The sequence below is a fragment of the Staurois parvus genome, unplaced genomic scaffold, assembly GCF_062004578.1.
Source record: "Staurois parvus isolate SC_StPar_1 unplaced genomic scaffold, SC_StPar_1.0 ptg001349l, whole genome shotgun sequence".
Taxonomy (NCBI): Eukaryota; Metazoa; Chordata; class Amphibia; order Anura; family Ranidae; genus Staurois; species Staurois parvus.
Genome location: NW_028319145.1, coordinates 983,868 through 997,238, shown reverse-complemented (window position 1 = coordinate 997,238; position 13,371 = coordinate 983,868). Strand labels below are relative to the sequence as shown.

Genomic DNA, 13,371 nt, shown 5'->3' with positions numbered 1-13,371 from the left:
ATATGCACACCGAACCGTTTACATATGCACACAGGACCATTTACATATGCACACAGGACCGTTTACATATGCACGCAGGACCGTTTACATATGCACACCGAACCGTTTACATATGCACGCAGGACCGTTTACATATGCACACAGGACCGTTTACATATGCACACAGGACCGTTTACATATGCACACCGGACCGTTTACATATGCACGCAGGACCGTTTACATATGCACACCGGACCGTTTACATATGCACACCGGACCGTTTACATATGCACGCAGGACCGTTTACATATGCACACAGGACCGTTTACATATGCACGCAGGACCGTTTACATATGCACACAGGACCGTTTACATATGCACACAGGACCGTTTACATATGCACGCCGGACCGTTTACATATGCACGCAGGACCGTTTACATATGCACACAGGACCGTTTACATATGCACGCCGGACCGTTTACATATGCACGCAGGACCGTTTACATATGCACACAGGACCGTTTACATATGCACACAGGACCGTTTACATATGCACACCGGACCGTTTACATATGCACACAGGACCGTTTACATATGCACACCGGACCGTTTACATATGCACACCGGACCGTTTACATATGCACGCAGGACCGTTTACATATGCACGCAGGACCGTTTACATATGCACACAGGACCGTTTACATATGCACGCCGGACCGTTTACATATGCACGCAGGACCGTTTACATATGCACACAGGACCGTTTACATATGCACACAGGACCGTTTACATATGCACACAGGACCGTTTACATATGCACACCGGACCGTTTACATATGCACACAGGACCGTTTACATATGCACACCGGACCGTTTACATATGCACACTGGACCGTTTACATATGCACGCAGGACCGTTTACATATGCACGCAGGACCGTTTACATATGCACACAGGACCGTTTACATATGCACGCCGGACCGTTTACATATGCACGCAGGACCGTTTACATATGCACGCAGGACCGTTTACATATGCAAACAGGACCGTTTACATATGCACACCGGACCGTTTACATATGCACGCAGGGTGGGATCAGAGGCGCTTTACATTTTTAAAATTATTACTATAATTTATTTAATTTAAAACGTTTTGTTTACATTGTCCCTTTAATTTTTTTTCTTTGATCAACTTTGTTATCACAAGGGATGAACAACATTCTTTGTGATAGCATGGGCCATGACAGGTCCTCTTTATGGAGAGATCTGCTGTCTATTAGACCCCAGATGACTCCTCTGTGCTCCAATGCAGCCGATCAGACACATATTGGTCTGATCAGCTCCTTCACTGGCCACTGGCCAAGAACTAAAACTAGAAGTGACAAAATCTTCATCGCTTTTGGTCTCTGTGGTCACAAAAAGGGAGGAACAACACAAGCACAGTGGCTAAATGGTTAGCACTTCCGCCTGGCAGTACTAATGTCGTTGGTTCGAATCCCAGCCACAGCACCTCCAGCCTGGAGTTTGCATGTTCTCCCTGTGCCTGCGTGGATTTCCTCCGGGTACTCTGGTTTCCTCCCACACTCCAAAGACATGCTGGTAGGTTAATTGGCTCCTGTCTAAATTGGCCCTAGTATGTGTATGTATGAATGTGAGTTAGGGACTTTAGATTGTACACCCCTTGAGGGTTAGGGACCTTAGATTGTACCCCCCTTGAGGGTTAGGGACTGATGTGAATGTATTATATATATGTAAATTGATGGCTCTATATAAGTACCTTAAATAAATTTCCTCTTTCCCTGAGTATTGCAGCCCATAATGCTGGTCAGAACGGTCTTGGACTCCCTGATCAGACAAGAGTGCCCAGGAAAGGCAGGAGAGGAGGGGATCACTTCTACTTTACAGGGCATCAGCTGCTGTCAGTATGAATACCGGGATGATGTCTGCAGGCATATAACTACTGAAAGAACGTCATATGACATTCACCTGGGTAAAGGGGTTAAAGTGCCTTTTTCTCCCAGGACCAAAAAAAATTATTTTTAAGTGAATTTGTGTCAATTCTAAAAAAAAATGCTCCTTGAAGAAGGAAACCTTTACACCAGCCATTTTCAGCTATGGAACCATATGGCTTCTCTAGAGGTTGGTAGGGGTCCCTTGAACTATGGCTGACTGACCTCCCTTTTGATGGTGCCTGTATAGTTCTAGGGCCAACGCCACTTGGAAGAGGCAGCGGCATGACAGCAATGATCTTTTTATCTGTAATGGTTGCAGTCTGACCACCAAATATTAGGGGCATTTTTCCCCACTCACCTATTAATGAATTGCAGGGATTCCTAAAGATCTGAAATTTTCATGGGGTGCACTGGACACTTGTGAAAGTGTTGGATGCTAAGGGGGTACAGTAGCTAATGAGTCATCTTATGCTGGTAACTTTTTATGATTTTTTTTCCAGCGACAAAGTCACTTTAAATGACCTTGGAGTTTGTATATATGTTTGTACAATAAAAAAAAAATGTCAAACTCTAATTGCTTCTGTTCTTTCCACTCTGTAAAAGGCTACATGATGGCATTGATTTACAAAAGGAATAGAGACTGCTCACTTAGCAAGGTGAATGTTCACTGAACTTAGTAAATGCTGCTTTAACTTTATTCAACTAATTGAATGTTATCTAGAATACATATTTATGTTTAATTCCCTTTGCACATTAGGCATTCAAAGTGAACAAAAAGTTCCATCTAGTTCTATATAAATGACTTTGCAAAGTGGAAAAAAAACAATATTTTAAGTGAGAAGCCTCTACCCATTTCGCACCAATTATGCTGTAAATTTATACAAAGGGAAACAAACACTTTGTAATAACTAAAAAGACGTTAGGTGGCTTTCACACAATGATCCTTTTTCTTCCACTACTGTGTTAAAAAAAGCAGAAGAAAAACCGTGACTATATATTCCTATGGAACTCGTCACACTGATCTGTTGGGGTCCTGCTTGCTGCATTTTTGGTACAGGTTTGGTCCGTTATAAAAAATAAACCAAAAATGCACCTTTCCGTTTAAATCAATGGAAAACGCATCAAAAATGTATCAAAAACACACCCATGTAGTGTTTTGGGTGCGGTACTGAGTCATTATTTTGATTTTGAGAACACATAGGCGTTTTTTCCGTGGTGCAGTATGAAAGTAGCCGTATGTGACTAAACTAACCTATCAGAGGCTTCTCTGAATGAATCACTTCACACAAAAAGCCAACAGAATAGACTGTCATCTCTAGAGCTGGCTAGAGGCTGGTGTGGCATGCTGGGGTGCTGGAATCAACGGCTGTCACACAACCAGGATAATGTGACTGACTTGGCAGCTAAACAGATCAGCTTCTAGGCTCTGGGTCTAGATACAGAGCTCTATGGCTCAATGATTCCTTGTTGTGATTACACAAGAACTCACAGGGATGTCATCAGGATTTCCTGAAGGCACCAATAGCCATCTTGGAGCAGAGTGAAGATGATCCACCTGTGCCTTGTCACTCCATACAACAGATCCCTGTAATAAGAGTTGCTTGCACGAAGAATTGATTCAGGTCAAGGCATGACGAAAAAAATTGATAAAATATCATTCAAAAGTAAATAAACACATAAATAAAATGTAAAAGGTCAAACTCCCTTCCAAACCCATTAAACCCCCAGGTCTCAAAAAACACATTGAATGCTCTGGATGATATTTATGCTGACAACATGAACATCAAATGCTCTTGAAAGCTTATGCAATGCCATTCAATATTTTTGAAACTTCAAAACTGTAAAACCAGCCCCACTAAGCCAAGCCCCCTCTACACAAACCCAACTCGTTCTCATCTGGGTGCTACAATAACATGTACTAAAGGCAAATAGACTGTGTACTTTGCAAGTTCAGCTGCACTTATTTTCCTTAGTAAATGTCATGTGGCAAAGCTTCACTTTGTAAAGAATATCCAACCAGGTGCAAGGACAATAAAAAAAAAGGATTTTTGCTTCCACATGATTGGATGATGGAGATCAGCAGAGCTTTATCACATTCACTAAGCTCTGTGGAAAATGAACTTGCAAAGTGCACAGCAGGGGCAGACTGACAACTCATGGGGCCCCCGGGCAATAGGGGATCATGGGGCCCCTGTGTCCTTGCCCAAACTAAAAAAAGCCTATGAAAAAGGTACCAGGGGCATCTCATAGGGCCCCCTACTGACCCCGGGCCCTCGGACAGTGCCCGAGTTTCCAAATGGTCAGTCCGCCCCTGGTGCACAGTCTATTTGCCTTCATTAAATCCACCTCTTTACATACATGGATTTTTCTGTGCTCTGCTTCACAATGTACCAGTGAAAGGAAACAAGGCTTTTCTAACTTTGCTATTACACTTCTTGTGTAAACATTGCATCCTTGTAGGAGGAAGACTTTAATGTTTATATTTTAAGTTCAATATCTGGATTTGCACTAATTTATTAAAAATAGCAATATTTTATTTCCAATTTTAATTTTTCTCCCTAGTTGAACTTCGTGAAATTAAAATAAAAGCATTCAAACCGACTACCAGATTAAAGTCCTCTCACTCCCAAGAACAAGAACCATAATATGTTACAAAGGCAAAAAGTTATTTGGTGCAAAACAAACATATTCAAAAGGAAAACAAAATCAGGATTTATGAGAAGAAAAAAAAAGGTGGTCCTGAAGTAGTTAAGGCAATTTGCGTACTGCACGAGATAATTGGCCGAGGGGTCAAGAGCAGAGTTCTTCACAGACTTTGAAATACTTCACTTTGATGATTCTGTTTACTGAAGAAAAGTGATAAATCTTTCAATGCAATTCATGCAAGATTGGGGGGGGAGGCCTTCTGAAGGAAATGAATGAAAGCTGATCTTTCACAATCCAAAATCTCTCATCCATACCTGGTCTATCTGCAATGTATACCGTTACACTGAAGATACAATGTATATAGGGATGCAGTACAAGTAATTATATGTGGTTTAGAATCTATATCTTTATCTAGGGTCTCCAAACTGTGGCCCGCGAGTCGGATGTGGCCCTTTGCTTGCTTTGATCCAGCCCTTGGGGCACTTATCCTATCACTGATACAAAATACTATTCCTTCCATTGACACCAACAATGGGGCGCTATTCTTCCCACTGACACCAATGATGGGGCACTATTCCTCCCACTGACACCAATGATGAGGCACTATTCCTCCCACTGATACCAATGATGGGGCACTATTCCTCCCACTGACACCAATGATGGGGCTCTATTCCTCCCACTGACACCAATGATGGGGCACTATTCCTCCCACTGACACCAATGATGGGGCTCTATTCCTCCCACTGACACCAATGATGGGGCTCTATTCCTCCCATTGACAGCAATGACGGGACACTGTTCCTCCCACTGACCCCAACAATGGGGCATTGTCCCTCCCACTGACCCCAATGATGGGGACACTAGCAACGGGGCACTGTTCCTCCCACTGACACTAGCGACGGGGCACTGTTCCTCCCACTGACACTAGCGACGTGGCACTGTTCCTCTCATTGACACTAGTGACAGGGCACTATTCCTCCCACTGACACCAACGATGGGGCACTGTTCCTCCCTCAGACCACCAAGCCTAGGGTATTGTTTACTCCCACTGATGCCAGGGCATTTTCTACTCTCATTGGCCACAATACAGCCCCCCTAAAGTTTGAAGGGCAGTAAACTGGCCCTTTGTTTCAAAAGTTTGGAGACCCCTGCAGTATACATATGCATAACACTGGTGATCATCCAGTATCCGAAAGGTTTTAAACATATTGGCTTATATAATATGGCAAAGTGTAGTGCTTCATCACACCCAATCGATGTGCAGTGCTTCATCACACCCAATCAATGTGCAGTGCCTCATCACACCCAATCAATGTGCAGTGCCTCATCACACCCAATCAATGTGCAGTGCCTCATCACAACCAAATCTCAGTAAACAGCAGTCTGACTTGTCGGCTGCTGCACTTCACACATTATCACTAGTCCTTGGTTCTTCTGAAGTGGACTAAAGTTAACAAATCTCTCTATTTATCTATCTATCTATCTATCTATCTCTCCCATATCTATCTATCTATCTCTCCCATATCTATCTATCTCTCCCATATCTATCTATCTATCTATCTATCTATCTATCTATCTATCTATCTATCTATCATAATGCAGACCTTCTGAGCCAGCCACCAATACTCTGAAACACATATAACCATCAAGTGTAATAATTTTATATAAATTAAAAGTTGATCCGGCATTAAGGTAACTCTCCCATTTGGGGGAAGCAGTTTCTGATCCTTTAATGACAGGCAGATAAATCCTTGCTGTTCTTGGTTTCAGTGCTGTGGAACTTGTACACAGACAAAGATAAAACAGCCAGAGAAGAGGTTCTATATAGGAGCTAGCAGACACCCCTAAGGAACCAACAAACCATGTCTTCAATTGACAACAGGATAAGGCTCATCAAGGCAAGGCGCCAGCTTTACTTTTTTGGCCACAGAGGCTACCTGGTATAAGTCCAGTTTTTACCATATTAATGCAGACCTCAGGAGCCAGTCAGTCCACTCTAGAAGACATCAGGCACTTTTACAGAGACGGGGAACATTCACATATGTGCTATGAATGACATCTCATGAAAAGCTAAAAAGATGTTAAGCTCTGGCTGGCTCCTGGAAAATGTCTGGCATTTTTTATGCAGGGACATATTCAAGTAGAAAGGCAGACAGAGACAGACAGGATTGGAAGAAGGAAAGGGACTGAGAAACACACAGAGATGTGCACCCACCAATATAATGAAGCGGAGCTGTCCAGTGCTGTAAATTGTATAATGAACTAGAGGGAGGGTAAAACTAAGAATTAAACTGACAAAAAGGCAATATCATACAGCACAGCCCTATAATGAAGAGCAAGCAGAGATAAGTGTACTTAATTTATTAAGCATCTCCATCGCCTCATGAAAAGTACATCTCGTCGTTGCTGCTAAGTGCAGGAAAGCAGAAGGCTATAGCTGAATGTTGTATATTACTTACTCAAAAAAACCTTTCTGCATTTCTACATTACTATTCCATATAATGCCAACTGTTTGCAGCACATCATAGAACTGCTAGAAGTAGATAGTTGGTCAACGGCTAAAAACATTCAAGTGCAAGAACTGTGAAATCATTCAAAGGGACCAGATGCCACAATGGACTTCACAATACGAAGGTCTACTTTTTTTTTTACTTGTTCCACAACATGAGTGACAAACTGAACAGACAACTTATTCTTTTGCCAGAAAATAAGATTTCTATGTAACAGTCTAAGAAAGTTTATGGCAGAGCTGAGAAACCAATTTAATTCCAATTGTTGAGGAACTAACAATTGCAGTTGTTGAGGAATGACAAGTTCCAGCGTTCTTCATCAACCAGGGACAATCTAGCACCTTAGAGGAGAACGACAGGTCACCTGGCTGGCAGTGCATTCTGGGATTTTCTCCACAGCTAGAGAGGTATCTGGTTGCCAATTCCTGGGCCTCAGGACCTGCCATAAGTACTAGTGGAAATCATAAAAGACAGCAAGGCATTAAAATATCAAACTACATTGACGACGTGATTCCTTCAGCCTAAATGATTCTGCCTCTGGCTGCGAGCAAACCGCTATTTTTCTAAATCTAAAAATAATGTACGATTTTGAGGAGCGCGGATTCAGTAAGAGCGTGTACCCAGACTTCTCCTTTGTGATTTTAGCAGTCAGGTTTTGAAGCGGATCTGTCAAAGGGTCAAAGATACACGATGTTCTTTGCTGCACAAAGCCTGTTAAGCAGTGACAGCACAGAACTTGATGTAGCCCTAGCTATCACATCAGGCACTTCCCCACAAATACCTTCTACAGTTGCACCAAAGACCTCCTCAGAAAGATCTACCCTTTTCTTCAGACAAAACTACTTTAACAAGCATCTCTGGGGTGCATAGAGCTGATGACACTACGGAAGCTGAAAAATAACAACAATGTATTATTCAGCTGAAAGCCTCAGAACTGACATTTCATGAACCAGGCAAGCACCAACATTGAGACGAACGCAGTAAGGGAGACAAATGCTTCATATTGGTCGACTGTATTTGGAACGTAGACATCTGCTTTACTTTTTTTGACGCATATGCAGCCATTATTATAATGTACAATATTAATACTTGAAAATGCCTGCATATATTTATATTACTTATACACGCCATTGTAACATTTGTCTGGAGGAAGCCAAAGACTTTCAACGATAAAACTGTCACTGTGAAGCCACCCGACTTTCTTACGCCTAACAGGGGCAACAGACCGTTTACTGCAAATGGAACACAGACGGTAAATGAGGAACCACTCACAGCTTAATTCACATAGGACAATCAGATGAATATTTATGATGCGGCGGATGCAATTTTTAACTCAGATTTGTTGTTTTTTTTCTTTTTTTTGTGATCATTAAAACCCAAAGAAACTGTCCTAGAAATGAGACAAAATCAGACAGCTCTTGTCTGAGACATGTGTGTACCATTTATTTCATTAGGTAGTCAAGTTATACTTTGAAAGAGTCTTTCTCAATCTTTTCACCTCGATATAATTTTCAGGGGAACCCTGCTATAATAAATGATCTGGGGTTATTGGGAAAGTGCATTGATGGTACCCCTGACAGTGGTGGTCAGACTGCCACCCTTACCACCCCTGACAGTGCTGGTCAAACTGCCACCCTTACCACCCCTGACAGTGCTGGTCAGACTGCCACCAGGGGCGGACTGACCATTTGGAAACTCGGGTCAGTAGGGGGCCCCATGAGATGCCCCTCGTACCTTTTTCATAGGCTTTTTTGAGTTTGGGCAAGGACACAGGGGCCCCATGATCCCCTATTGCCCGGGGGGGCCCCATGAGTTGTCAGTCCGCCCCTGACTGCCACCCTTACCACCCCTGACAGTGCTGGTCAGACCGTCACCCTTACCACCCCTGAGAGTGCTAGTCAGACTTTCACCCTTACCACACCTGACAGTGCTGGTCAGACTGCCACCCTCACCACCCCTGACAGTGCTGGTCAGACTGCCACCCTTACCACCCCTAACAGTGCTGGCCAGACTGCCACCCTTACCACCCCTGATAGTGCTGGTCACACTGCCACCCTTACCAACCTTGATAGTGCTGGTCAGACTTTCACCCTCACCACCCCTGACAGTGCTAGTCAGACTGCCACTCTTACCACCCCTGACAGTGCTGGTCAGATTGCCACCCTCACCACCCCTGACAGTGCTGGTCAGACTGCCACCCTTACCACCCCTGACAGTGCTGGTCAGACTTTCACCCTCACACCCCTGACAGCGCTGGTCAGACTGCCACCCGCACCAACAGCTCAGAAGACCATTGGTGTTGTGGTGCTGACTCTGCCAAGTGGCAGTAGAGCTGGTACCATCATCAGATGGGAGGTCAAACAGCCACAGCTAAATGAACTCCTGGCAAATCCAAGAGGACTTATAAGGTTCCATAGAACCCTGGCTGAGAATTGCTGCTTTGACAGGTCAACATATGGGCTATATTACACCTGTGCTAATTTATTAAAATAAAAACACTATCTGTAGGTAATGTAAGCCGTTTGTATCTTTTAACTTTTCCAAATGTCATCCTACATGAGTGATTTCAGACCTGGTGTGGAGGGATGGCTCAAAGTGACAAGGGTGCCCACTTCCAGGTAAGAGCACAGGTGGGCTAATCAGAATTCTGGCTCACCTGGGATGTCCTGGTGATGAGCACACCTACCAAGGTTTGATGGATGCAGCTCGAAAATATTCTTCTGGATAAATCAGACCTTGGCTGGCCACACATTATGCAATTTTCTTGAGAATTTTGCTTTAGATTTACCAAAAACCATATAATATGAGGTCAAACCTGAACAACACTTTCAATTGTATCCAAGTAGGCGGGCCCTTGCACTACATAACTGAAGGTAAATCTAAAGGAAATTGGGCGGAAATTGGGCAGAAAATGTTATAGTGTATGGCCAGCCAGCATACAGATGTCTGTAGATGGCTCTATTGGGGACTCAGCCGACTCAAATCAGTAAACCAGAGAAGTCGGGGAGAGAAGGGATTTTCACAAATAGGAATTAAGAGTAGAATGCAGAATTCCAATAAAGAGCGGTCTGTCTGATGACTGATGCACAATGCCCAGTTATCAGTCTATAACATTTTCTCTCCCCCCCCCCCCCACGTTGTGCTCGGGTGAGAGAACACGTTTTAAGAGCCCGGCGTAGCAAAGTGTTCCATTCCTGGCAAGGCGAGTGTGCCGTAGAGGGAGTCCCTGCCGCCTTGGTGACACTTTGTGAAGCGCGGAAATGTTTTGTGCCGTTGTATCTTTATCGTCGTCTCGCCCCATCCAGCAGCTGAGGAATCCGCAGAGGATTCCTAGCCGGAGCTTCTCTGCATTCAGTCTATTGAAAAGGCAGAAGATCTTTACTACATTCCGCCGCTGCCATTCGCTCTCATTGTCCTAGACGGGGGGAGCTTCCGAGCAGCTGGCCGAGCCATTAACTCCTGCACACTGCTAGCCGGCGGCTTTCCATTCATAACCTGGAATGCTGGAGCATCCAAGCTGGGAGACTTCCTTCCCTGGAAGCTCACCGCAGCGCACTGACTTCTCCTCCACTTACGAAGCCCTGTGCGGAATGGACGGTGAACGGGGGGTTAACAGGGGTTTTTTTTCCTTTCCTGTGAAGGGTCTTATTTAGCTCTGAATATATAATGGGCTGCGGAGCGTTTAGGCAGAAAGCAGGCTTTGCGGATGACTTTGTACCTTCCTCTGTCTGGCTGGGAGATGACGGGGGGAGAGCTGTGCCGAGTCTATCGCTGCTACCCACACACAACGAGGCTCGGGATGTGCCAAACCGGCGGGGTCTGGTGTTCGCTAGCAGTGGGCGCCTTGGCACCGGGGCTGTAATGTGCCCATCAGCCACAGGTTAGTGGCGGCTCCCTTCACACGGGACTGCTTGCCCAGTTCTGCAGATGTGATTGGTGTGTGCACCCTTCCCCCCCTTCCCTCTCCCCCCCCCCTCCGCCTTCCATGTGCCCTGCGCTGAACTTCTACCTCCAGTGATAGAGATGAGCCATCCACCGGACTGGACCAGGGGGGCGCCATGGTGGTGGTGGTGGTGGGGGGGTGCCCGCTGTGCCCATGCCAACTTAACCTCTTCCAACCCTGCCCGCCCTTCCTCCTTTGTATTAACCCTTTAGGTCCATGTGCCAAGCGTGCCATGACAGTTAACCCCTTCCTTCCTGCACATTCAATTCTAGGGGCTGATGCCTGGGTAACCCTTCCCTCCCCAAGCCGGAGCAGCATGCAGGGGGAAGGCTGGGGTACCAGGGTGGGGTGCAGACACAGGAAGGCGATGTATGTACATGGAGGAAGGTGCCCACTTACCCCCAGTGCCCCGGGCAGGGCCAGCAGCAGTAGCAGCAGCAGAGCGCTCCCCGACCCCTTTGGCATCTTTGCACCCAGACGGGACTCTCGATCCTGGCAGCCAAAAACAGAACCGTCCAAATCCCAGAGGTTGTGCTGCAAATGGCCAGTGTGCCCCTCCCCCCCTTCCCCTTCCAATAGTGTCCCGGTGCCGGTGTGAGGCTCCGCTGCCCCCGGGCGCTGCCGCTTGCCGCCCCGTCTCTCCCACGCTCTGAGCTGCAGGTGAACGGGCTGCACCAGCTGAGCGCAGGACGGGCCCGCCTACTCAACACGCTGACTGGCACCTCCGGCACGCCCACCCTGCCGCCACCGACACGCCCCCACAGGGTTCGCTGACTGACAGCCAAGCCGAGCCCACGAACGGCGGAGGGGGGGAAAGCCACGCCCACCGCGCCGACGGAGGGGGGATGAATGATCGCCCAGTGCTCGGCGTGTGTCTCCAGAGCGCCCTCGCTGGTGGTTGTGAGCGCTGCAGCCTGCCAGCTTGCGGAGGACGAAGCGATGTGTGATGAGCCCGGACGGGGGACGGGACGGGGGAAGGGGGGCAGTTATACATCGGGGGGGGGGTAAGGTGCATGGAGGAGGGGGACAGGAGACAGCCATCATTAGTCTTCATTTCATGGCTGATCCTCTCCAGCACACATATCCAGGTGTCAGCCCTGCCTGGTGGGGTCAGGATGCTTGGAAGCCAGGGGCGGACTGACCATTTGGAAACTCGGGCACTGCCCGAGGGCCCGGGGTCAGTAGAGGGCCCCATGAGATGCCCCTGGTACCTTTTTCATAGGCTTTTTTGAGTTTGGACAAGGACACAGGGGCCCCATGATCCCCTATTGCCCAATGAGTTGTCAGTCTGCCCCTGGGGTGGACTGACCATTTGGAAACTGGGGCACTGTCCGAGGGCCAGTAGGGGGCCCCATGAGATGCCCTTGGTACCTTTTTCATAGGCTTTTTTGAGTTTGGGCAAGGACACAGGGGCACCATGATCCCCTATTGCCCGGGGGCCCCATGAGTTGTCAGTCCGCCCCTGCTTGGAAGGTCACCATTCTACATGATTCAGCTCCCAACTCTCCCCCATTCACAACACAGGCCCTGTGCCCCTCCTCCATTGCCCCTCATCTTGGTCAGATCTGTATAGTGGTGTATAAAATGTACTTTTTATCTTTCAGAAAGTGTTTTCCACTAAACCTTCCATCCAATCCCTAAATTGCTGCATTTTTAAGGTGGAGCTCCACCCAAAAAGGGACGTTCCGCTTAAGGACTGCTCCCCGTTAAGGATTGGCACCTTTGGGGAGCAGGTACCTGAAAATGACAGGTACCCAGGGGCGGACTGACCATTTGGAAACTTGGGCACTGCCCGAGGGCCCAGGGTCAGTAGGGGGCCCCATGAGATGCCCCTGGTACCTTTTTCATAGGCTTTTTTGAGTTTGGGCAAAGACACAGGAGCCCCATGATCTCCTATTGCCCGGGGGCCCCATGAATGTCAGTCCACCCCTGCTGGTACCCCCTCCCGCTCCCACTGCGATCGCTTGGGTGATTAGAAACAGAAGTTGTCTTCCCCCCTCCCTCCCCGTAGTCTTCTGGGACACATGAGAGGTCTCTGGAGACTACGGGACCATTCACAAAGTGCAGTGCTTCTCGCGCATGCGCAGCGAGAAGACACAAGCTGTCACAGCCGGGTGCCCACAGGGCCGGTGCTTCCACTAGGCAAACTAGGCGGCTGCCTAGAGCGCACTGCCAAACTAGGGATGCCTGGGCGCAGCGCAGGCTTTCCCTCTCTCTGCGTGGGACGCCACCACGTCATGAATGATCCTCCAGCTGAGTGAGGAGTGGCAGAGAGGAGAAAGAAAGGACAGAGGAAAATGCCTGGTGTCTGGGGCCAGTGTAGCAGCTGAGCTCCACTCCT

General features: G+C 47.1%; 1 protein-coding gene across 1 annotated transcript in view; it reads right to left on the bottom strand.

Moving 5' to 3' along the window:
- Window positions 1-11,728, bottom strand: part of CDH4 (cadherin 4) — an 824,561-nt gene extending 812,833 nt beyond the window's left edge. The window contains exon 1 of the mRNA XM_089661506.1: window positions 11,430-11,728. Coding sequence (XP_089517632.1) covers window positions 11,430-11,495 — 66 coding nt within the window. The 5' untranslated portion in view covers window positions 11,496-11,728. The remainder of the gene's footprint in view (window positions 1-11,429) is intronic.
- Window positions 11,729-13,371: the final 1,643 nt, after the last annotated feature.